Raw genomic sequence first — 25,834 nt, forward strand, 5'->3', positions numbered from 1 at the left:
TGGCTTCCTCCATCACTGGAGCAAGCAAGCCTCCTGTTCGCTTCAGCTGCCTGGCTGCCGGCCGCCATCTTGGTTGGCAGTTAATTTGCATATCGCCCTGATTAGCCAATGGGAAGCGAAGCGGAGGTATGGTTAATTACCATGTTTGTCTATTATTAGATAGGATTATATCTGCAGTCTGTGCTGGGAGCTGTGTATGTATGAAGGTTTGATTCAAGTTCTTTCAACAGACACTCATGTTTTAACCACCTAGTTGTCCACCTGACCACATGTCTATTTGTCTAACCACCTATCCATCAATTTGTAAAGTAACATGTTAGGGCTTCAATACATAAGTAAGCAAAAATAGTGGCCAGTTGTATATATGAAATGCATCAATTATAAACATATTTGTGAGAAAATAATACCGATGTGTAAAGAGTTACACATACACATGAATGGTCACATAATCAATATCTGCAGGTAAACCTGATTGCTTACTCAGCACGATGGGGTGGAAGTTCTTCTGCCTTCTTATCATCTTTCTCTCTGGGATCTTTTAAAACAAAATCAACTGGAAGAAAATAGAAAAGTTCTGATCAATAACCTTATAATAATTACAGTATGTTTACAAGCAATTGCAAAATTAATTTAATGAAAACTGTTAAATTATATTCAGTTTTTAAAAATAAGTGATTTGTGCATTTATAATGACAAGAAAATAAACATCATGAGAAAAATCTATGATGTCTTTGTCTTTGAGAATGGTTCTTAACAATGTCCCTTTTCTTTCATTTGCAAATAATAATTTTTATATTACATTTTCCTTTATAGCTGTTCCACAAAAGGCAGTTCTTGTTGAATTGAAGGTCAACAACACAGAATAGTAGCAGTAGTTTCCCTTCACAGAAAAAAATACACGTATTGCCTGTTGTTCCCTTTTATTGCTTAAGAGCATAGAACAATCTTGTTATAAATCCATAAAGTGAGCTACTTCTGCTTCTGTCTTCTGTGGTCTTTAATGTTAACTCTAATGTTCCAGCCGGTGTTTCAGGATGCTCTTTCTAAAATGCAAGCATGTCATTACCCCTCTGCTGAAAACCCTTCAGTGACTCGCCCGTACCTCCCAGCACTTTAAAAAGGCACATAGAGCCCATCAGATTCTACCGCCTTCCCACAATGCCCCCTTGGCGTTGGCCACCAGAAATGCTCCCCAGCCAGAGAGAGCCTTTCCTGGGCCCAGCATGCTCCCTGGTGCCTCTTCTCACTCTCCACGGCTCAATCCAGGTGCCCCCAGAGTCCTTCCTAACAGGCAGGCACCGCCCCTTCTCCCTTCCAGTGCATCCTCTGCTTCCCTCCTTATCACACTTACTACTCTGCTCTGTAATTTAGAGATTTGTGCATCTCCCTTATTACACTATGAACATTTGGGGGGCAAGAATTTGGCTCTTTATGTTTATGTCACCAGGACACCCAATAGAAGTCTTACAGGCAGTGAATGCCGCCCTCCCTGAAGGGTCCCCAGACCACTCCAAAGCATTACGCTTTCTCCAACTTTGAGCACAGCATCAGTTATACACAATTGTACCACAGCCAGCTGAGAGCCTTTTCAAAAAATATAGGTTGGAAGGCCTAGTTTCCAGACATTGTAATTCAGATGGGTTCAATAGCCAGCACTTTTTAAATGATTCTGATGATTAGTCGGTCTTAGAATGTATTGGTTCTTACTGCAAGTCAACAAACTTTTTATGTGAAGGGCCAGATTATAAGTATTTTCAACGTTGTGAGCCATAAGCTCTCTATCACAACAACTCAACTCTGTTCTTATAGGTCAAAAACAGTCATAGGAAATATGCAAATGATGGTATGCAGCTGTGTTCCAATAAAACTTTATTTACAAAAACAGGCAGTGGTCTAGACTGAGCCTGTGAGCTGCAGATTGCCAATCCTTAGTCCATAGCAACAATTTTGTAATTAATCACATTCTACTTTAAGATATCAGTAATATTCACGTTAATTAAATAATTATCATTTTATAATCTTCTTCGATTCTGTTCTTTGTAGAGGGGATATATTCATACAGATAGAAAGATCATGTTTTTAAAAAATGTTTGCCTTACTTTATTAATAAAACTTACCTATAACCTTAAGCAATGTAAGAAACAGCATGCTAAATATAAGAAACAGTTACAAGTATAGGTATTAACTTTTAATTTAAAAAAATATCTTTACTGAGACATTCAAATTAGAAAGCAAAGGGGAACACTGGCTCACCTATGGACTTTTTTACACTAAGAAGATAATCTTCTCTCATTTCATCAGATAGCGTGAGTATGCTGTCGGTGAGGACTTTCAGATGTTGGGGGACCAGATTCAATACGTTCTCTAGCCAAGAATCTTCCATAGGGGCTATGTGGTCAGTATCGATCCCATGGTGAATATAATAGTAATATCTCTACATAAAGGAGCAGAAGAAATGGCGATGGATTTAGTGCTATAATAAAAGAAGTGTGTTTTCCGACATAAAACTACTGAGTAAAATTAAAGTTTGAGGAAAACAAACTATTTACAAGTAATAAAAAAGTATTTTGCACAACCTATGTAGGCATGATTTGAGATTACCTAAATTAAAAAAATATACATGATGTTGCATGAACTTTAAAGCTCTTATCTTAGTTCAGAATTCTACTATAAGCCGTCAAGTGATATTACTAAATACATGACATACTGAACAGAGACCATGCAGAAGTTGAGTTCTGTGTTGTATAAATAGGTGAAAATTTGGTGTGTTTCGTTCTTTTATTACCTATGATCAGAAGTAGATCTTAAAAGTTGCAAATGGCATAGATATCCCTAAACATTCACCTCAGAAATGTAACACGACAGGGGTTAGGAAATTTCCAGCTGACTGATTAATATTCCACACTATAATTTTACAGCTGCTATTAAATATGTGCATAAAATCTTCATTTTAAGACATGATAGTATTTCTCTAATAATGGACATTTAGCTTCAATATATTTTCATTAGCTTTTAAAGTATGTCACGAAAATATTTTCAAATTTGCAATGCTAAAGTCTTTGATATTTCTATCTTTTAAAATTCTGTATTTGACATACTCGAAGAGTTACCATTTCTAAAGTAAGTTCATAGTTTTTGTAAAATATAAATTATGTAGTTAAGATAATTCCTCATGGAAGAATAAAGACATGTCAAGCTATACAAGACTGAGGCCAGCTTTCACCAAAGGGAGCAGGTAACTTGGGACCCTTTGACCTCTGTCTCAGGGGACCAGGGGCAGAATAATTTCCCCCGTGAACCCAATGGAGCAAGCGTATGGAGCTCCCTATTCACTCCTCCTCCCACCGGGCTTCCCAGGGAGGAGCACAGATCAACCTCAAAAATCTGGCCCTGGCAGGTGTGGCTCAGTGGATAGAGCGTCAGCCTGCGGACTGAAAGGTCCCAGGGTTGATTCCGGTCAAGGGCATGTACCTTGGTTGCGTGCACATCCCCAGTGGGGAGTGTGCAGGAGGCAGCTGGTCAATGTTTCTCTCTCATCGATGTTTCTAACTCTCTATCCCTCTCCCTCTCTGTAAAAAATCAATAAAATATTAAAAAAAAATCTGAACGCATCTGCAGGTGCTTCGGTTACTTCTAGTCACACGGATGGAAGGAAGCCATTACCAAGACGTCTTTCTCTATGGCAGATGTGGCCATTTTGGGAAACGCACTTTCCTCAGGAGCAGGCACATCTGAGAGAGCGTCCTGTTGCCTAAAACAAGGATAAACACACTCCTTACATGTCTGTCGAAAACAGTTACTTTTATATCAATAGATAGAAAAAGATCAGGACTGTCTTCTGTTAAATTATAAGAAAAAACGAATTGTTTATGACATTTTATAAATTGTGTACGTGTTTGTTTGGTGCCATATTCCTGCCAGGACACGGTCTCCTCATCCAGAGAGAGACAGTGATCCTGGACGTGACTCGTAAGGCCCGATTCGGAGGCCAGATGCAGCTTTGTGGGCTTTCTCATTCTGCATCATTACTCAAAAGCCAAGCTCTCTCTTTTCTGAAATGTTGTAGGACTCTGCTTGCATGATTCCTGAATTATGTGTGTTTCTTTATAACATTTGACCTTAAAAGAACAAGGATGGAAAAGACTTTCAACACAGTTTTGTAGAAGACACAGAGACCGTCTTCAAAAGCCCATTTCTGGTTTCTGGAGACGTGCAAGTTAAAGTGCATGACCTAGAAGCTCACATGCTCTTTTGTATTTATTACTAAGTGTCCATATAATACAATGATGTTCTAGCCATAATTCAACCCAAAAATCTATGCCAGACATGAGCCACATGTTGTGACTTCTCGGGGGCTCCACTGTGTGGAAAGGCATAGTTCACATCTTCGGGAAAATTCCGTTGCTCTGGGACAGCTTCAGCCTCTCCATCCTTGAATGCATCACCCTCTGGATCCCAGCTTCATCTGGGATGGTTACAGGTCAGTGATGCGGTGTAACAAAATATCCCTTCCCACTAACTGTCACGTGTACCTTCATAAAGTTGGGGGAAATAATACATGCCAAAAAATAATGGTTAATATTTCTCAATCTAATGTTTCCCAGATGTTCAGGGGGGAAATTACTACTCTGTTTTAATTCTGTAGCCAGCTTAGTAATTAATTCAAGAGTAAGAGCAAAATAAAAATCTTTACAGAGATGAAAGGCTTGAGTTTACTCCCCACAGACTTCCATGGAAAGAACCACCAAGGCAGAAGAGGGTAAAGGGGGGTAGAAGGTGATGGAAGGACTTGACTTCGGGTGGTGAATACACTCCTCAATCTACAGATGATGTCTTATAGAATTGTGCACCTGAAACCTATATAATTTTATTAATCAAAGTCACCCCAATAAGTTCAATAAAAATGAAGAACTACTAAGGAAGAAGCTTCAGCAAAAAAAGGAACATGACCCCAGAAGAGAAGAGTGCAATGCCTAGGCAATTCTCTAAGAAATCAGAAAATGTGTCAGTAAATCTAAGAAAGTGTGAACTTAAAATAAGTATGGAGAATTGGCAGAAATAAGCAATGATCACATGGAGAATGCAAAGGATGCTCAGCGGTAAGTTACAGCATGACAGGGCCTGTTTGCACTACACAGAGGAGTGGGGGGAGATACAATGAATTCTAAACTTTAAAAAACAATTAATTACAATATGTGGTTTTAAATGTTAGGGTAACCACTTAAAGAACAAAAATATATTTGATAGCTTTTAAGTCAATAGGAATAAAGGGAGAAAATTCAATTCAATAGAATGCAGGAAAAAAAGGAAAGAAAAAAGCAGCAGCAGTAACACACAGTGAATACAAAATACAAAATACATCGGTAGAAGTTAAGCCCACATCTATAGGACATGCCAATAACTATACACTGTGAGTGGCATTAAACGTACTATGGAGCCCTGACCGGTCTGGCTCAGCGGGTAGAGCGTCGGCCTGCGGACTGAAGGGTCCCAGGTTCGATTCCGGTCAAGGGCATGTGCCTGGGTTGTAGGCTCATCCCCAGTGGGGGGTGTGCAGGAGGCAGCTGATTGACGTTTCTCTCTCATCGATGTTTCTAACTCTCTATCCCTCTCCCTTCCTCCCTGTAAAAATTAATAAAAAATAAAATAAATGTACTATTGAGATACAGAAACTCTGAGATCAAATTTCAATAAGTCCATCCATGTCCTGTTTATAAAAGGCATAACTAAAAAATGACAGAAAGTGGTTAAGAGACTTCCGTTTCTTACAACACAGTAGCACAGATAATCCAAAAAACCTCCAAGTACCACTCTCTAAGTGTTGGATAATGTTCACAGGGCTCATTCGAGTAGCAGCTGAGCTCACAAGAAAGAAAGGAAGTACTCAGGAGGAGAAAGGATGGAATGGCAAAGCTAAGCAATCGGCAAACACCTGGGGGAGGGCTGCCCTTGTGGGTGGGTGGCCTTGGACTTGAAGGCCCAGGTGCATCAGGAGAGAACTGTGTGGGCCGGTGGGGAATGGGGAATTCCAGCCGAGGCCCCTGCATGAAGCTGGACCTCGGTGGGTTCCAGCCTCAGTCATCGTAGGACCTGAGAGGACCGGCACGGGGCAGGTGTCGAGAGAGATCACCCATCTTGGCCGGGACACTGGGTAAGAAAACGCTGCTGCTGAGCTGTTCTAACCAGAGGCTGCCCCCGGGGTTCTGAGCGATGACTTGGGTCTGAGAGGCCCCAGGGGGCTGCCCTGGGTTCTGAGCGCTGACTTGGGACTGAGAGACCCCAGGGGGCTGCCCCCGGGGTTTTCTGAGTGCTGATTTAGCACTGAGAGACCCTAGGGGGCTTCCCCGGGTTCTAAGTGCTGACTTGGGACTGAGAGGCCCCAGGGGGCTGCATCGAGGAAAGTGCCCCGAGGGAGTCGAACTGCTAGTATCCGCGTGGCGCCTCCAGACGCAGATTCCAGGCCACTCTCCAGAGGCACATGCCACAGTCCTGCACCACAGGATGCCACCGAGCCCCTCCCTCTGGCAGCAAAAGGTGCCACCTGTCCTCCCTTCAGGAGGAGCATCCCGCCACCAAAGTGCCATGGGATCCAGGAAAGCCACTTACTGCCACGTGTCCGCACACTCGACGGTGTCACAAATGGCAGGGTGCACACCGCACACCGTGAGTCATGATGAAAGAAAGAAAGAGGGTGTGCACGCCTAGGGCAGGGGTGGGCAAACCCTGGCATGCGTGCCAAACATGGCACGCCAATAACTTTTGCTGGCACGCGAAACCCTCTCTTATAATCTTCCATTTACAATTTTTGTGAACATTTGAATGACTTAAATGTTAAATTACAAGGAACTGGCAAGACAATTGATGTTATGTTTGGTTACATAAAGGCTTTTGAAAAGAAACTGGAAGTCTTTAAGAGGGATGTGGATGGTGAGAGATTTAGATATTTCCCAAACCTCAAGAGGCACATCAAAGACCTTCCAAAAGATGACAGAACAGACTGTCAAAGCCTTCAGAAGCTGTTTTTAAACATCATCGAGTCAACTATTGAGCAGTTCTTCTCAAGATTTTCAAAATTCAGAGAACTGGAAGAGACAGCAAAATTCATGAGGTTTCCAGACAGCACAAAACTGGAGGAACTGAACTTACAAATGTTTTCATGGATAAACATAGTTGACTTTGAAATGCAGTTGATTGAATTTCAGAGTAGCTCAATTTGGAAGCAGAAATTTATTGACCTTAGAGTTGACTTGGAAAATATTGAAAAAAAGCGATTAGAGGCAAGGGTACCAGAGAGAAGTGTCAAAAACGAACTATTGAGGACTTCCAATGCCATTCCAGAAAATTTTTTCTGTTTAAAAAACTGCAACAGCGTTACTCTCCATGTTTTCATCCACATACGCTTGTGAATCTTTGTTCTCAGTGATGAATTTTGTTAAGTCTCATAATAGGAGTAGCCTGACGGATAAAAGTAGTAGCTCGTGCATATCTCTGAAGGTCAGGAAATATAAACCTGATGTTAAATCTCTGTCATCAGTGGTGCAGCAGCAAAAGTCCCACTGATCATATCAAACGGAGTCATGAAGTTTTCTGTCGGACTATCAGTGTACATGCATACATTAAAAAATAAATGTATGTTTCATCATCATATACTGTGTTTTTGTCACTCGAATGAATTTTATTATTTCTTCAAGGTTCTTCACATACGTACACCTTAAGAGATATCAAGTAGGCGTCACATGTTCTTAAAAAATTAGGGTTGGCACGCAGAAGAATTTTGAGTCAGAGATTTTGCTGGTTTTGGCACGCACTCACAGAAAGGTTGCCCACCCCCAGCCTAGAGGAAGCTGTGAGGAAACAGCCAAGAGGGGCTCCTGGCGCGCACCTGCGCTGCTCTCCAGGCGCACAGCTGAACCCAGGCGACCACCCCCAGCCCTGCTCCCGCTGCTGCTCATGCCACCCACCTCCTTCCTTTCCACACCAGGAGACCCGCCAGGCACAGGAGTCACCACACCACCGGAGCCAACGAGATGGGGAAAAAACCTCCCAAAGATGAGGGAGAATCATTGACCGGCTGCCTCCTGCACGCCCCACACTGGGGATCAAGCCCCTCCACCCAGGCAGGTGCCCTGACCGGGAGTCTAACCGTGACCTCCTGGTTCACCGGTGGATGCTCAAGCACGGAGCCACGCCGGCCGGGTCTTGTATTTTTAGATCAAACGTCTCCGGGGGCTCCACAGAGGATGACACAGGGGTTCGCGCGCAGCCCTTACATGATGACGTTCACCAGCGTGCTGCGGAAGTTCTCTCGCTCCTTATGTGGGGATTTGCTCTTGGCTTTGGAAGTGGATGGGCCAGCGCGACTGTCATCAATCCGGCCGAGCAGAGTGCCCTTTCTTCCCAAGTGTTCCATGTATTCGGCTAAAGTTTTAAAGGGCGCACGTCAGTCATCGAAAAAGGGCGCTGCGGCATTTCAGCGGCTAGGGTGAGAACGCTGAGGCACCTTTCGAGAAGAAAACTACCTGCGGTAAGTTCTCCCGCTACCGTGAGCAGAATGAATTTTCCTTTCGCTACCAGGAAGTTAACTGCTCTTGTTTTATGTCACCGCAACAAAAGCCACTGACTACTTCAAGATTATCCAATGAATTTCTTTTATATTTTGAATAATATGCTAATAAACTCAAATTTTCAATTACATGTCCATTGGACCTTCTTAAAGGGGAAAAAAAAATTAAAATGATGATAAAAAAAAAAACAGGATACAAAACTATTTCAGAAAACTTAAAGATCCACGATGAAAAAATGTTAGTATTCAATGTAACCTGGAGAATCAAAACAAGAATACTAGAATGACTAATTTGGAAATAATGTTTACAACTTATTGAAACACACCCTCTTAGAAAAAAGGTCATAGTCTTTGATGCAGAGGCAAATTCTGACTACAATAAGTCAAAGCTTTATTATAAACACCTCCATTCCTAAAATATCAGTTTTTCTAACATTTACAACAGCCTAAACTAGCTAACAACTGGGATCAATCATTCTCTGAAGGAAAACATTTGAGATCAATTTGGCTACTTGATTGAAAGGTCATTTCAATCCTGCAACCTCACTACTCTATTAGCTAAACATCATGTGCCTTTTTTCTCTAGAAATTTCCCTTCAATCTGAGTTCGACGATTGACGCCCTTACCGTACGACTGCTCATTCTTCATACTGAACGGCTCGGGGATTTCCTCCTCCTGCTTTATGTTCAGATGGAAGGACGGGGCCGCCTCCTGCCACTGCGGCTTCGTGCTCACCTGCGAGGCGACAGGCAGACAGCAGCAGTGACACCAGAGGCGAAAAGACACTCCTCCCGTGGAATGCACGCGTGTTTGTAAACACAGACGCTTTCTCCAAGGAGTCACATACACAGAGACCAAGAGGGGACGGTGGCTGCCAGGAGCTGGGGACGGAGAACGGGGAGGGGTTGTTTCCTGGGGGACGTTTCAGTGTGGGAAGACGGGAGAGTTCTAGGACTGGATGGTGGTGGGGGTTGCACAGCGATGTGAACGTGCTTAATGCCAGTGAACTGCAGTTCAATGTGAAAGACGGTAAATTTCACGGGGTGCACGTTTCATCACAGCTCTAAAGCCACAGTGTGTGCATCCAGCCTCCACTGAGGTTCTGCTTCCAGGAGGCACCAGAGCATAACCCCATGGCATTGAACTCAACGTGGTCCCTCGATGGTAAAGCTCATTACGGTCAAGGCCATTTGCGGTGCTGTTTTCAGCATGATCGGCTGGACGTGTCTACAGCGGCCTCTTCCAACGGGGAGTGACAATGAAAGGAAGGAGGGGGGACCTGAGCACGCCTGGCTGGCACTGCCCGCGGAAGCCACATCTCAAGGCTCCTCACGTCGCCCCTGCTCACACTCACTCACACTCACACTCACACTCAGCAGCTGAGGCTGGGGAGCCACGCACCCCCTCGGGTCACAGAGCCATGATGACCCAGGGGCACCGGGGGCCTCATTTCCTGACCCCAACGCCGATGTCCTGTCTGCGTGTCCATCTTAGAAGTTCTCTCACCCAGGTCAGTGGTCAGCAAACTGCGGCTCGCGAGCCACATGCAGCTCTTTGGCCCCTTAGAGTGCGGCTCTCCCACAAAATACCGACTTCTGCGCATGGGCCACGAAGTTTCAATCGCACTATACATGCGCGCCCTCACGTGGTATTTTGTGGAAGAGCCACACTCAAGGGGCCAAAGAGCCGCATGAGGCTCGCAAGCCACAGTTTGCCGACCACTGACCCAGGTCATTCAAATGCGCCGTGCAGAAGGAGGAAATCATTTTCTTATAGTTACTTCACTAAGGTGGTCGTTTTTCCTAATACGGGGACCTCAGAGCATCCCTCCACCAGAAAGTGATCAAGTGGAGCACAGAATTCAAAACCAGAAGCTTCGTTTCGTTTCTTACGAGTTTGAAAACCAACAGGCGTTTTTAAAGGCCCACATCCCAGGAGAACGTGGAGGGGACGTACCGTGGCCAGCTGCGGCAGAACCCTTCCTGGGAGCTTGCCTTTGTCTTTCTCTTTCTCTTTCTCTTTGCCGGCTGATTTCTCCTGCGTGAAAAAGATGGTGGGGAAACTTTACTCCGTGGATGCTAACATGCATTCACTCAACCAGCTTTTCGGCCCTCTACTATTAAGTAAAGCACATACTACCTAAAATAGTCCAAGACATACTTTCTTACTTTTTAAATTCTCACACTCTGCCTTGGAACTGCTTTCTGTGCAGCAAGGAAAGAAGTAAAACCAGTGGGTCCCCGGCAACGCTAGCCCGAGCGCTTTAAAACGCGTGCGGAGCCCTTCGTCCATCCCTTTACCTTCTGGGACTTTCTCTGGGCCCAGGCAGTGCCCAGGGCTCCCTGGGCCCCACTCCCTGCTCCAGCACTGACACCACTCTTGTCCTGTTCGCACCCAGAATGCCCTCCTTCCTAAGCCGCCCGCCAGTCAGGGTAACACACCCTCGGTCGCCCTAAGTAGCGCCTGCACTTGGGGCCGCAGGTTGCCCCCAGGTGGGAGGAAGCGTGCTGAGGACCGTGCGTCGTGCTTTTCGCCAGTTGTGATGTCCGGCCTCTCAGCTCCGACTCGACCTCTCCTGCCCTCCTTTGTGATTCCTGAGCGGATCCCGCAACCTCTCTCCTGCAGCGTTTCAGCGGCCTGTCCTGGGGGGGCGGGGGGTGCAGGGCTAGGGGACATGCGAGAGGAGGGGCCTTGGCCTCCTGGGTCCAGTGCCTTCTCTCGTGTCTCCCGGGAGGTGGCTGCGAGCAGGCAGCATCCCTGCCTGGTGCCTTCCCGGCCCCTGGGTGTGGCTGACCCAGTGGCACAGGATCGTCCGATGAAAGGGCAGTGGCCTTCGCTGAAGCCGGCCAGGGAGAGGGCCACGGGGGCACCGGCCTACGTCACCATGAGGAATAGGAAGTGCAGAGGAAACTGCCATTGCTTATGTGACATATGTAATACCGTAATCAATACGAAAAAAATATTAGTAAAAAGAAAATATGATTGTTTGTTAGCCTTAAAAAAGATGTAGTATGACTTTCAAGCCGCCCCTCTGGTGTTACTGAGAAGGAGTGCGCTGTAGCCAGACGGCACTCTGGCCGAGTGTGGCTGCGCCTGGCTAGCCAGAGAACCACGGTTTCTAAGATGTTCTCCAGTGCCTATGCTGCACCAGTCTCGGGAGGGCAGTGAGGGTGCAGGGGCTGCTGCGGGGCTGGGGGAGACCCGGGCAGGCAGGGGTGCGGGGTGCAGGGGGCTGAGGGAGACCGAGGGAGGCAGGGGTGCGGGGTGCCCGGGGCTGAGGGCTACCCAGGCAGGCAGGGGTGCGGGGTGCAAGGGGCTGAGGGAGACCGAGGGAGGCAGGGGTGCGGGGTGCCGGGGGCTGGGGGCGACCCAGGCAGGCAGGGGTGCGGGGTGCAGGGGGCTGAGGGAGACCGAGGGAGGCAGGGGTGCGGGGTGCCGGGGGCTGGGGGGGACCCGGGGAGGCAGGGGTGCGGGGTGCAGGGGGCTGAGGGAGACCGAGGGAGGCAGGGGTGCGGGGTGCCGGGGGCTGGGGGGGACCCGGGGAGGCAGGGGTGCGGGGTGCCCGGGGCTGAGGGAGACCGAGGGAGGCAGGGGTGCGGGGTGCCGGGGGCTGGGGGGGACCCGGGGAGGCAGGGGTGCGGGGTGCCGGGGGCTGGGGGGGACCCGGGGAGGCAGGGGTGCGGGGTGCCGGGGGCTGGGGGGGAGCAAGGTGTCGTGTACCCTTGTGGCTCCCACACAAGAGGCCTCACCTGAGTCGCCTGTGTCCTGGGGGGGGGACTCCCAGGGCCTGTCCCCTCGGCGCCTGTAACCGCCACTCTCAGGCCTCGGCTGGTCCCCGCTCCCCCCAAAGGGCAGCCCCCACCCCGAGCGCCCCTGGGGCACATTTCAGCTGAGCTCGGCGCCTGTGCCCGCCACCCCCTCCCGCCCCCTGCCTTCCCGCGTGGACAGCTCTCCTGCTCAGTCCCGGAGGGGCCGGTGCTCCCCCAGGAGAGGCCTCTGCTCCCCGCGGGGCTCCTCCAGGACCCGGGCACAGGGTGGCCCAGCCGCTCACAGGTGAGCTGCGGGGGGGGGGGGGGGGGGGGCGGGGGGTGGAGGGGCATCTCTGGGGCAACCCCACCCCCTGCCCCCGTGTGGCATGAGCGCTGATGGGTGGATGCTACCCCGGTCACTGCCACGTGGACATTCCAGAAAGTGCTCTCTAGCTCAGCGACAGCGAACCTGCTGAGCTCGGCGGGTCAGCATTTGAAAAACCCTAACTTAACTCTGGTGCCGTGTCACATACAGAAACTTTTTGATCTTTGCAACCATAGTAAAACAAAGACGTATATTTTTGATATTTATTTTATATATTTAAATGCCATTTAACAAAGAAAAATCAACCCAAAAAATGAGTTCGCGTGTCAGAGGTGTCAGAGGTTCGCCATCACTGCTCTAGCTCCTCAGAGGCTACGGCAGGACCAGGCCAGCTGCCCGGGGTGACCACCAACCTGGCCACACCCCGGTACCGGCTTCCCTTCTTCCTGGGTTCACTCTCCCCCAGCCCAGGCCCCTGCTCCCGGCCACCCCCCAGACAGGGAGCTCACAGCCCTGTCCAGGCCCCTCTCCCACTCGGAAACAAGCAGAGGCAACTTAAAACTCGGCGGCCTGCCCATGGTCTTCCCGCTCCCTCCTTCTCCAGGAAGGAGTCCGGGTGGGGGAGGGCCGAGAGGAGGGTGCACAGGGGCTGCGAGGGGGCCACCGGCCCACAGCGGCAGGAGGCGTGAGCTGGCCGCCTTGGTCTCAAGGTCAGGGATGACCTGCAGCAGCATGAGGTCTGCGATGAAGGTCACTCAGGCCTTAACCACTATGGGGAACTTTTACTCAAGTACAAACCTTCATATTCAAATGGAAAATTGTTATTCACTAGGTTACTTTTTAATAATTTAAAAATATGATTTATCTTAAAAGACATAAAACCCAAAGGATATGGAAGGAAAATTGCTAGATACAGTTAAATATGAACACAGCATAAGGTTTAAATCAGCCGACAAAAACATTTTAGATAATTATATGCCTCATTGGCTAGAAAAGAGTATTCATCTCAGCCACTGAATATTTTACTCAGTAAATTTAAATTTAGATGACATTTCTACACCTATATCCTAGTAACATTAAAAAAAGAAACTAACAGTGACTTTTTTTCAGTTTTAAAATGTGTTAAGTTCTTAAAGAGAAAAAGTCTGTCCCGTTTCAGGTCTTTGCCTCTTTTAAAAAAATTTTTTAAAAAAATATATATTTTTTTAATGACTTCAGAGAGGAAGGAAGAGGGAGAGGAAGATAGAACATCAATGATGAGAGAGAATCATTGATCGGCTATCAGGTCTTTGTCTTTTAAGTTAGAAAACTTAAAATAGATCTTTGCAGAAATAACAAAAAGGATTATATCACTTTATTTTATAGAACAGGGTGCAATAATCTTGGCAGTAGCAATACAAACAGGTTCACAGTTAAAACACGTACTTTGATGTTGAGGGACATTCGCCTGAACATTTTTCAGCCAAGATTTTTTAAGCTGAAAGAATCCTACGTTTCAAATGATTAGAAATAGTTTCTGCAGGAAGCAAGGCAGATTCCACGTTATAGCTCATTCTGTGCTTTTAAAATACGTCGCAAAACAAATTGCACTGAACGTCCACTTAAGCTCAACTTCCAGGAACCACCAGCGTGTGGCTCAATGGCATTAAACTCAACATAATTGTTAAACAGTCATTTTTATTGCAGCAAAATCTTACTTTTCCAGCACTTTACCAACTGAAAGTGCTTAACGGTCGCTTCCACGAGACAACAATAATTCAAAGTCAAAATAATGGAAAAGGCTGCACCCCAGCATTTCAATGCTGGGAGAGACGTCTCAGAGATCACCAAATCCACATCTGTCCTTCTCAGACCAGACACGAGGGCTCAGAGAGCCCAGTGGCTCCCCAACAGTCCCAGAGCCATTCGTGACAAGACTGTACCCCAAGTTGTTTCCTGACTCCAACATTGCTCCCTCTTCAGAATTCGCTTATTCAGGATACTCCACTGTTCTGTACATCCTAGGACACTGTAGCTTATACTTCACTTATTAAGGTTATCATTTTTCCTAAGATATGTACTTCCTAGTTGCTCTCTACCAGAAAAATATTTGCAAGTTTGAAAACTGGTACACAACATGATTATAAAAGCAAGAAAGTGTGATGATAATTGGTAAATTACCGTAGATGACTGTGGCAAAAATCTTAGTGGTGTCTTGGATTTTTCTTTGCTGGGTGGTTTATCCTGCATGAAAAACATAAAAAACAAAACTGTTCACTCTGTTAATGCTAAAATTGATGAACTCAACGAAATTCTACAGTGTCTAATATAAAGTAAAAAACATATCATCCAAAATGTTCTCAAATGTACCATATTTACAGATGGTATGATATTGTGTACAGAAAAGCAAAAGGAATCCACAGAAAATATTAGCGCTAATGAATGAGTTCAGCAAGGTTGCAGGATGTAAGATTGAGACACAAAAATTATTTGTAGTTCTATACACTAGCAATGAACAATACAACACTTGTGGGAAACAAATTCATTTATAACAGCATTGGAAAGGACAAAATACTTAGGAATACATTTAACAAAAGAAGTGCAAGACTTATACAATGACAGCTATAAGATATTACTGAGAGAAACTTAAAAAGGCCTTAATAAATGAAAAGCCATCCCTTGTTCATGGATTGGAAGACTAATATTAAGATGCAATAGTTCTCCCATAATCTACAGATTCAACACACTCCCTATCAAAATCCAAACGACTTTTTTTTATTATTTTGGAAATTAACAGGTTGATCATAAAATTCACATGAAAATGAAAGAAACCCAGAACAGCCCAACAATCTTGGAAAAGGAGAACAAATTTGGCAGACTCACACTCCTACATTACACAACTTAATACAAAGCTGTAGTAATAAACGTATTATGCACGACTCTTAGTGCATAAGAATAAACGTATAGATCAAAGGAATAGAATTGGGAGTTCAGAAACACAGGCATTTATGGGCAATGGATTTTTGACAAGGGTGCCAAGATGAGTCTGTAGGGAGTTGGTCATATCTCCTGAGAATTTATCTGAACCTGATTAGCACCCAGAGTGGACTCAGCCCCACCGCCCCTCTCCTTGGTAAAACGTCCCCCCACAGCCCTCCACTTCCTAAGGTGACCATGCATTCACGTCAATGCACTCTCAGATTACTGTGAGTGACGTTTGTACTTTTAGAGTAAGTTTTAGAGAAGAGTGCCTTTCCCTTCTTTGCGGTAGAGATGATGCTTCTCTGCTAGGAATCCCACCTCGGTAAGAAGCAGCCAGCCCTGTTGAGAACGGTGTTTCGACTTCTAAAGCAGATCATATGAATTGTGCTTTGGCCACTTGGCGGTTTCTTGCAGCTCATCATCAAATCTACGCCTTTGCCCTCCTTGGTGATCCTGGACAAGGACTCCATAAACATTTCTCCAGCCGGCACAATGTTTCGAGAGGGTTCAAAGAGAGACTGTAGGAGGAAGGGAATTTTCTTCCTGGGCACAGTGCTTTCCTCCTGGCCCCCAGGGTGTGGCTGCCTTGCCCGTGGGCACCTTCCCATCCTGTGGCATGTGGCGGACCCAGTGGCAGGCACGCTCCAGCAGGTGTCACTGTTACCCATCAGGACAGCTTTCCGGCAGGTCTCCCTGGCATCACGCAGGGAACCTCCTTTTAAATTTTTCTGCAGGCAAGCAGGTGGTTTTCTCCGCCCCCCCACATCAATTCTTCCCTCACTGGTTTTCATCGCTGTAGAATACGCTCTACCTTAGAATATAATGCAATTTATCCACTCCATTCTCTTGTCAGGTTTCTCCATTACAAAAGATGGTTCCATACATGTCTTTTGGCATACACACATAATTACTGGATCACACACACCCATACAGTGTGTGAAGGTATATGCAGATAATAAAAATGCGTGCGTGCCTATCTGTTTTTGTGCTTTTATGTAATTCCATTGGCATCTTTGTCTATCTGTAAACAAACTGTATCATGTCGTCTAACTTACTATGATTTCACAATAACTCTTGAAATCTATAAGGCAACTCTCTTTGCTATTCTAAAAAAAAATACGCATAATCTTGACCTTTAGTCTACCATGTGAATTTTATTGCATGAGAGTTTTTGGAATTTTAATAGAAACATATTGGCTTTCTAGAAGAACTTGGAGAAAACTGACATTATAATAGTGTTGACTCTTATCCTTCATGAGTACATTTCTTTATTTATTCAGATCCTAAAGCATACCCTTCAAGAACATTTTATAATAGTCTTCATGAGTGTCTTATACCTCTTTGGTTACACTTATTCTAAGAAAGAATTTGGATGGAAAATGCATTATAGAATCCAAACAACTGACTTAAAAACTTTTAATCCCAATGGATTTTTTGGGGGTGCATTATGTATGTTATTTACTTTATTTAGTAAATTTATCTTTACTGTTGAAAGTATTACAGATGTCCCCTTCTCTCCCATTGACCCCTTCCAGCCTGCGCCTTCCCTTCCCCACCCCCCACCCCCCAGGCCTTCACCACACTATTGTGTCCATGGGTTAAGCATATACGAACATAAATTCTTTGGTTAATCTCTCCCCACCCATCCCCGCCTTCCCTCTGAGATTCAGCGATCTGTCCCATGGGTCTTTGTTCGTCCGTTTGTTTTGTTCTTTAGATGTTTCAATGGGGAAATGTCTCTGAAGGCCGCATCTACTTGTAGTAACGTCCATGGTGTTTCTTATTTGCCGCAGTCACATCTGCACGTTTTTCTTCCTGCTCTGTGACTGGAAGGCGCATGCTATGTTTGGGCATCAGATGGGTTCCAGCCCCCTGGCTTCTGGCAGGGACTAAGCAAGGAGAGGCACCAGGAGGAGTCCAGAGAGCGAGAGTGAGAGAGCAGGAGGAGTAAGAGTCTAGGCTGCTTCTTTCCTAGTACTCCCGGTTCCCCATCTTCCTGACAGTGGCTGAATTCCTCCAACGCTCAGCCCCCGCCAGGGAGCCCCCATCCCAAGTCCCAGGCCGCATTCAGGAGAACGGTGGCGTTCATTTTCTTTGGCTGGTGAGTCCTAGGCGTGGCAATGGCTGCAATTGCTATGGATCCTTCAATGCCTCCTCATGCTTGCTGGTTCCTTCCTTGGCCTTGCCCACACCTCAGCAAATGGTCTCCTTGCAGGTCTTCTTCAGGTGAGTCCTTTTGAGGACGCATCGTTCCTGCTTGGATCCTCACTGGTGTGAGTTGACATTACTAACATCAAACTAGCTGAGGAATTCATGTGTTCCTTAAGTAGTCTGGTTTTGCATTTAATTTTTTTTTTTTTTTTTTTTTGCTTATTTTGAATTACTTGCCTATAGGAAGGGACATTGCAAACCTCATATAATCCAGATTTGACCACTCTCATCAAATGACCAGAATCTTTCTTCAACTGAAACTCAAAAATGCCTTATTTTATAACTAATTTTAAAAATGAGACGAGCAGTTGTAAAAGACATATTTATTTTAAATTCCTAAGAACTCAGACTGTTATTTCTGAGAAACGCCTCATCACTCTCCACCTTCCACGCGTGAGATGAATATGCTCAGATCTCCCTCAGCAAATATGAATTAGCACCTGTGCACTTCTGCAAACTAAATGAACACGTAAGTAACCGTCACATAAAATGGCATTTCCAAAGTTTAATCCATTCCATTTGTTTTTAGGTTAAAATATAAAAACTTCCATTCTTTCAAAAGGACAACTACGCTCAAAATTAGCATAAATGAGAGCATCAGAGTTTTAGAATTACAGATCAACCAAAGCAGTGAGAGGGGGCCCTCTGCTGTTTGAGGATAGTATCCTGAGACAGAGGACCCCCCATGGCTCAGGCCCGTTCTTTCAGGATCCCACCGCCTCTCAGAGAAATGCAGGTCCTTTGGGAGGAGGGGGAAAGGGTGATGGGTGTCACTTCTAAACATTACTTCTATTAAAATAAAGCAAAACTTAAAAATTAGCTGCCAACAGGCTTATAGTGGATTTTTTTTTCATTGTAAATGGGTCAGTTACGGGCTTTGTGAAATAATAGCTATTCAGAAATACCATTGTGAATGTGGTAAACATGTGTTGTGAGTTTTAACAACGTAGAATATGATTCGAGATCAGGCCCAAGACTGAAATGGGCACCAAGCAAATAAGTTGCTGAGTGTGTATTGGTGGTGGTGGTGACAAATTCTCGAAGGGGCTTTAGCGGCAATACCACATGGAAAACTCAGCACAGTCTGTTCCTCTAATTGCTCATTTCCAAATAACCTGTTTCTCAGGCTTTTTGCTTGTTCGTTTATTCTTTTACTAGTCGTGGCAAATGGTAAGTGAGTCTGTTTCTTAGTTCTTGATGTATCGCGCGTTTCAATAAAATGAAAACAACTTTTCTTCATCAGTTAGGCATTAACTACTCATTTGATCAATTAATGACATTTCTGGTTAGTAATCTACAACCCAGTGGAGAGGGGAGTAAATCGCCTTTTAACACCATCTCCACAATAAACTCCAAGACAATAAAAAAATGATGAGGCATTGAAAAGAATTATAGTTTGGTGTCAAAACCAAGAAGCTCAGCAAAAGCTGGAGGCTTTAAAGCAACTGTTTCCTATGCAAGGTGCTCAAGGGGCCTTTTCCATAGTCACCTTAGAGAGTTGGAGTTGTTTTTAGCCAGAGCAATGCCCAGGCTTAACGCCTTCCCATTCTGTTCTGGCATTAGAAAGGTGCTCATTGCTGCTCATTTCTTTTGTTTACTGTCACTCTTAAATTCAATAGAGTTCTGAAATGTACCCATTGCAACATGCATCTTTTATCACTCTGCCATGGGGATGTTTTCCTAAGAAAATAAATTTCCACTTACCACTTACCAAACCCTTGCACATGTGGTGTGGTATGGTATGTACAGTGGTTACCAACATGGGGCACATGCCCCACAGGGGGGCAATTTGATTTTTAAGGTGGGCAATTGAAGCATGAGATATTAACAGTGATTTTTTTGCGTTTCTTACCGTTTTAGGAGCCTTATATACAGCATATAAATATATATTGTGGCATATTTATGCATTTCAGTTCTCTATTATATGTTTTGAAACTTTATTTGCTACTTTCATATCAATTTATATTATTATTATTTTTAACAATTCCTTAGTGATTTCTTCCTCAGTACTTCAACTGTCCTTTCGTTCTTTTATTTTTCCCTTTCATGGTGCCATGCTCTTTGGAAGCTTGTTTATCCAATTTAATGGCCTTTTAGGCTTCCTCCACATGAATAGGAGGAATAATAAGAATTATATGTCACGGGGGGAGGGAGATTTTAGGGATGCTTAAGTGGGGCATGGCCAAAAAAAGGGGGGGACCACTGGTATAGCGTCTTATTTGAACTTCACAACAGCCTTAGAAAGGAGGAGACGTTACTCTGACTTTCCCCTCTGCAGCGGGGAAAGCGCCTTTTAGAAAGGTGAAAGGATTTGCCCGAAGTTGCACAGCTAGGAAGGGGCTTGGATTCTAACCCACTCCAACTCCCCCCTGAGTTTCCCGCGACCAAACATACACCCCCATTAGCACTGGGAACACTCTGGGCTATAGTTTAAACTGTCTGCTCATAGTTTGGTTGTGTTAACATCAAGCACATTCAAACTTGTGACGAAGTTTTGTGAGTTTATTTGAGCCAAACTATGGACAAATGCCGGGAAGCAGAATCTCAGCGGATTGAGAGCGTGCTCCGGAGCATGTAACGTATACAACAAGGTGCAAACTGCCAGCCAAAGAGGACACGCAGGCGGGTGACATGAAGTCCACCGGTGGTGGATTAGGGAGGCGGGAGAAAGCAAAGGGAAGGGGAACCTCTGGGACTGGATACAGAGTAAAATGATAGACACAGACTTCTTTAACTTAGGCGGGTGCAGGATAGTTACAGCCAACAATTAGCTCAATGACAAGGAGGGGATTTGTGGTCTCCCAGAGGGGGCCTGTGCTTTCAGGGGTCAGGAAAATGGAAAATTACTTTGACATTCCAGCCTTATGTTATTATAATGTAAAAAGACAATAGACGGGCTCAGCTATGGTAAAGAGTGAACTTTGACAGGGAAGATATCGGCCTACGACATGACTACCCACCATAAATACATTTTAGTTAAAATAGTTGTGTGTGTGTGTGTGTGTTAGGTTTTTATTGGTTTCAGAGAGGAAGGGAGGGGGGGAGAGAGAGAAAAACATCAACGATGAGAGAGAATCATTGATCAGCTGCCTCCTGCACACCCTACACTGGGGATTGAGCCTGCACCTGGGCATGTGCCCTGACCTGGAATTGAACCATCACCTCCTGGTACATGGACAGAGTCTCCACCACTGAGCCACTCCGCGGGGCAGTTAAAATCGTTTTAACACCAGACCACCCACTGTGGTTAAAGTCTCTGCGTTTGCAAGGCTGCCAGGCGGCCTTCCCTGAGCTTGTCAGGGAAGCGTGCGGCCCCTTTGCACCCACAGCTGTTAAGACAACATCCAGGACCAACGGTTGATAAGGACACATAAGAGCGTTCAGGGAAGGCACTCAGCACGTACCACACGGCTGGGGTGAGGGAGGCTGCACCCGGCGGGGCACAACAGGGGAGTCTAAAGGACGCGGCTTTCATCACGTTTGAACGGCGACGGGCCTGCTCACCTGCTCGCGGCTCATGGCTGCCGGACGCGTGTGGCACCAGGGGCACCAGGGCTCCCCGATCGATCGGACGGCTGCCCGGGACCCTCAGACAAGAAAGGAAACCCTCCTGCAGGGGGCCTGCAGTCTCGGCTCTCAGCGCCCGGCTGCCTAGCGTCCCCGCAGCTTGGTTGCTAAGCAACAGGCCGGCTGGTTCCACTTCCGGTCCCCTGTGGCTGCCAGGAGAGCCGGAAGCTGGCTGGGGACTCGCTTAGGAGACTCATTAACATACAAATGACACTGAAATCCCCGAGCACCAGGAGAAGCCCAGGGAGGGTGTGGAACTAGAACAGAGGAAAGCCTGGTTTGAAAATAACAGCATTTAAGAGCTGGACACGAGGGGAGCCTGCAGAGAGAGCTGACAGGAGGTGGCCAGAGGCCGCTGGGACCTGAGCACAGCGAGTCCTTTCGCCCAGCGGGTAGGGGACTTGGAGACTGGAGATTGACGCAAAGTGATGCACAATGAAATCGATGCTACCCGTGGCCAACTGACGTTCCTACAGCATCTTTCTGGTCACAAAACCACCACCAGACTCTTCTAAACTACAACCTGAACTCCTTCTGATGTTAGGCATTGAAGTGAATGTGAGCTGTGCATACATGTGAGAAAGATTCGTGCAAACAAGTAAGACAATGACTTTCCAACCCACCTGTTCCAATTCCGAGTCTCAGGCGGCTGGAGCAGCTGGGGCGCTGGGGGACACGGGTCGGACAGCCTTCCGCTGCAGGGTGCACTCACACCCAAGTCACCGGTCCCCTGGGCTGGGGGTGGGATCACCCGGGCATTCACTTGTGTCCTCGTGTGATTTCATAGAGATGACACATGAACAGGCTTCTCAGGTGTGAACACATAACATTCTGTTGGGTAGTGGACAGGGGCCCCCTGGTGAGCTGGTAATAATGTCCGAGGCCGTCTCGCTTGGAGGACAGCTTTGTCATCAGTGATCATTTAGTGTTCAGTCAAGACGGGCTTTGCAGGCTCTCGTGTCAGGTTTGCTGGGTGCATTTAGTAGGGACTTCTGGGGGTGCTGCTATAACATCCTCCAGGTCCATGGAAGGGACAAGCAGGTGGATAAATGACTACAGTGGAACACAGAACATGCCCACCTGGCCTTGAGGTGAGGACGGTTGGTAATTTTTGTCACCGTGGGGAGGAGCCTCCCTCTGTCCAGGGAAAACCCAAGGTGCAGCAAACCAGCCATCTAGGTGGAAACCATGCCAAAGATCTGTGCCGCACAACCATAGGGTCCGTCTGGGGCAACAATAAATACCTGGGCAGTGCAACCCGTCAGTGCCAAACCAGTTGCTTTTTTTTAATGTGACAGAATGTCTGTCCAGGTCTAGTAATATCAATCCCATATTTCTAGTATAATTGGGTTGGTTTGGGGAGGGGGAGTCGGGGGGAATGATTTTTGTTTCTAGCTTTGCAAGACGGCACATGAACGTCTTCAATTATCCTGCTCTCTCACCTTGGCTGCCAGCCCCGAAGCTAGCAGAGTCGTAGACAACCGCCCGCTCTTCTCTAACTTCAGCTCTTCTCCTAACTTTCTAACTCAAGAGTCAACCTCTAATTGGCCATCAGTGGCCAACTACTGAAGAGCCCACAGTAGACCCCATGAATTTGGGTTTCTTTGTCTCAGGGTGCTCTGCACAGTTCCTCAAACTAAGCTCATCAAACTAGCTGGTGTTTTAGGGGAGTCCCCGTACTCACATGGTGGTCCACAAGCATCTAACAACCCTCCCCACATGAAGACCAACGGACGACTCGGGATTTCTCCTGTGGATGCCTCTTTCCCAAGACCCATTTCCTTGGTCTCCTGACTGATGCCAATTGTTGGCTCGAAAACTGGTCCCTGGACACAGAAGACAGGGAGAGCAGAAGAAAGAGGCAGATCGCTCCAGATTGGGAAAGGGGGCAGCTTTCATAAACAAGGGAACTTACACATGAGGCGTGTCTTGGGTGGCAGAAAGATGAGATCTCTGCACCTGCCCGCCAGAGTCTTCAAACTTACACAGAGGCTCCAATGGGTTTTAGGCACATGTTCCATCCAGATGGTCTCAACAACACGCTGCTCTCTCAAGGTCACGTCCTTGAAAGTGGCTCCCGCTGTGGGAACAGTGGGCAGGCTGTACACTCTAAGCAGAGGGGGTGAGTGGTGAGGAGCCTCCAATTGTCCGGGTCCAAGTGACAGGACAACTGGTGGTCACATCCTCTCGATGACCTCCTTCAACAACAATAGAGCCAGGGGAGGGAGAATTTGTAAGAGTGAAGTTAAAATAAAGAATCTCACCCAGGCTGGTGTGGCTCAATGGTTGAGCATCAACCTATGAACCTGGTCACAGTTCGATTCCCGGTCAGGGCACATGCCCGGGTTGTGGGCTTGGTTCCCAGTAGGGGGCATGCTGGAGGCAGCTGATCTATGATTCTCTCATCATTGATGTTTCTGTCTCTCTCCTTTTCTCCCTCTGAAATCAGTAAAAACATTTAAAAAAAGAAAAAGAATTTTAGAACGTAACATCAATAGAGAAGGAAAGACCTGTTAAGTGGTGTGGGTGGGGATCTCAGTAATAGTGACATGTGTCACAACAGAGAGGAGAGGAGTGAGGGTCTTGACTCTGATTTCAGAAGGGACGCAATTCCTGGCATTGATAAGGGCGGCCAAGGGAAGGCTTTTGGCCTTGGAAGTTCAAGGAATTAACGTCTAAGGCAGTGATGGCAAACCTTTTGAGCTCAGTGTGCCAGCATTTTGAAAAACCCTAACTTAACTCTGGTGCCATGTCACATATAGAAATTTTTTGATCTTTGCAACCATAGTAAAACAAAGACATATATTTTTGATATTTATTTTATATATTTAAATGCCATTTAACAAAGAAAAATCAACCAAAAAAATGAGTTCGCGTGTCAGAGGTGACCATCACTGGTCTAAGGCGATGGCTGCCCCATGGATGTGGAAGTAGGAGAGTGAAGAAAACTGTGAGCCAACAGGAGACAAGGAGAGGAGATGCTGCAAGTTTAACACTAGTAAGAATTTTTTTTTTTACTGGAAAACAGAGGATAAATGTTGCAGGCCCTGTCTCTTGAAGCTGGAAGAACTGAACCTTCCCCCTCCCCCCCCCCCCCCCCGGCCCCGCCCAAGAACCAGAGCCTTCAGGGAGAGACAACATTGAGTAAAAACCTGGAGGCAGGGGCCAAGTCAGGAGCCGGGGGGAAGACGCAGAGTGCTCTCATGGGCACCTTGACAAGATCTGAGAGCCAGCAGAGGACTGGAAGGTGGAGTCAGCCAAGAAGCAGCAAACAGCCCTTAGGAAGAATGAGAGGCAGAAAAATCCCCTCCAGGGCTCACACCACAGGCAGCAACCAAGAGATGGAGGTGTGGCTGGTTAAGTGACTGCCAGTGAGGCCACAGAGCGAGTCCCAGCAGTTCCCAGGTATTTAGGAGGAATTCTGGGTTCTTGGCAGGCACCCAACGCCCTGTGGGTCGCTTCACCGAGGGCACTGTCCGTAGGAGCAGGCCCACCCGGGCTAGACTGATCTCAGCAACAGCTCCACAGACAGGAGCCTGAAAAGCCAGCACGCACCTCCCACCTTCCCCCACGGGCAGCCTCCCCTCCCTCATCCTCTGCGGGGTCACTGACTGAGATAAACAAGGGTGGGGTAGTCCCACTTTCTCCGTAGACTCTGCTAACGCTCCCTGGCAAGCTCCCCTGGGCCCCGTCCTCATTCCCAGAACCCTCCCTCTAAGTGCGTCTGCTGCAGGGCCCCTGGCCAGAGCTTGGGAATGTAAAACAATTTCATGAAAATTGGCGAAGACACTTCTTTTGTATTTGTCGGTTATTGTGGTCCCTGTGGGCTAGAGAGACGCGCCCCCCCCCCCCCCCCATGGTGATTCTCACAGTGAGCCTCAAGGTCGCCAGCCAAACCAGGCCGAGATGGAATTCCTGTCCTCGCCACTCCGGGTAAGGTCAGCTCAAAACCCCGACAAGAATCGATACATTTTTTTAAACAATAGAAATGAATTTTCGGTCCTCTGTGTTAGACCCCTGGGTCCCTCACATTAAAGAAAGGCACCGTGTCACCGCTGCTGCTTGTCTCCTTGCAAGGCTCCCTTACGCACTGTGTCTCATTTGGGCTGGACCCCATCTGTGTGCTTTTGACTTGCAAATCTACAAACGGGGAAGTCCGATCTGGGGGAAGGTGTTTGGGAACAGAAACTGGGTACCTCAGTGAACCGAACACGAGAGACCGAATGGAGAACAGAAATTGACGGGCTGATATTTTGGTTCCCCGGGGGTCAGGTTCCATTGCATTTATGGTCGTGTGTTTTCTCTCGTGGTTTGGGTGTTTTTTGCTAAAATGATTTTATGAGACATGAACCAAATGCTTGCCTGAGGATTGTAGGCCCAAATTTGTGCTGATTCTTCGGGAAACTTTTATGAGAAGATATTTTATGTTCCTTTATAACGTGTAAGCTTGTGCAGCT

At 46.7% G+C, this 25,834-nt stretch overlaps 1 protein-coding gene across 1 annotated transcript in view; it reads right to left on the bottom strand.

The window, feature by feature from the left end:
* Window positions 1-14,876, bottom strand: part of DNAH7 (dynein axonemal heavy chain 7) — a 156,748-nt gene extending 141,872 nt beyond the window's left edge. The window contains exons 1-7 of the mRNA XM_036319035.1: window positions 14,799-14,876; window positions 10,521-10,601; window positions 9,191-9,299; window positions 8,271-8,418; window positions 3,664-3,751; window positions 2,254-2,434; window positions 481-553 (exon numbers count right to left, since the gene is read on the bottom strand). Coding sequence (XP_036174928.1) covers window positions 481-553; window positions 2,254-2,434; window positions 3,664-3,751; window positions 8,271-8,418; window positions 9,191-9,299; window positions 10,521-10,601; window positions 14,799-14,876 — 758 coding nt within the window. The remainder of the gene's footprint in view (window positions 1-480; window positions 554-2,253; window positions 2,435-3,663; window positions 3,752-8,270; window positions 8,419-9,190; window positions 9,300-10,520; window positions 10,602-14,798) is intronic.
* Between the last annotated feature and the right edge of the window lie 10,958 nt (window positions 14,877-25,834).

This window comes from Myotis myotis, unplaced genomic scaffold (genome assembly GCF_014108235.1).
Source record: "Myotis myotis isolate mMyoMyo1 unplaced genomic scaffold, mMyoMyo1.p scaffold_m19_p_8, whole genome shotgun sequence".
Lineage (NCBI taxonomy): Eukaryota > Metazoa > Chordata > Mammalia > Chiroptera > Vespertilionidae > Myotis > Myotis myotis.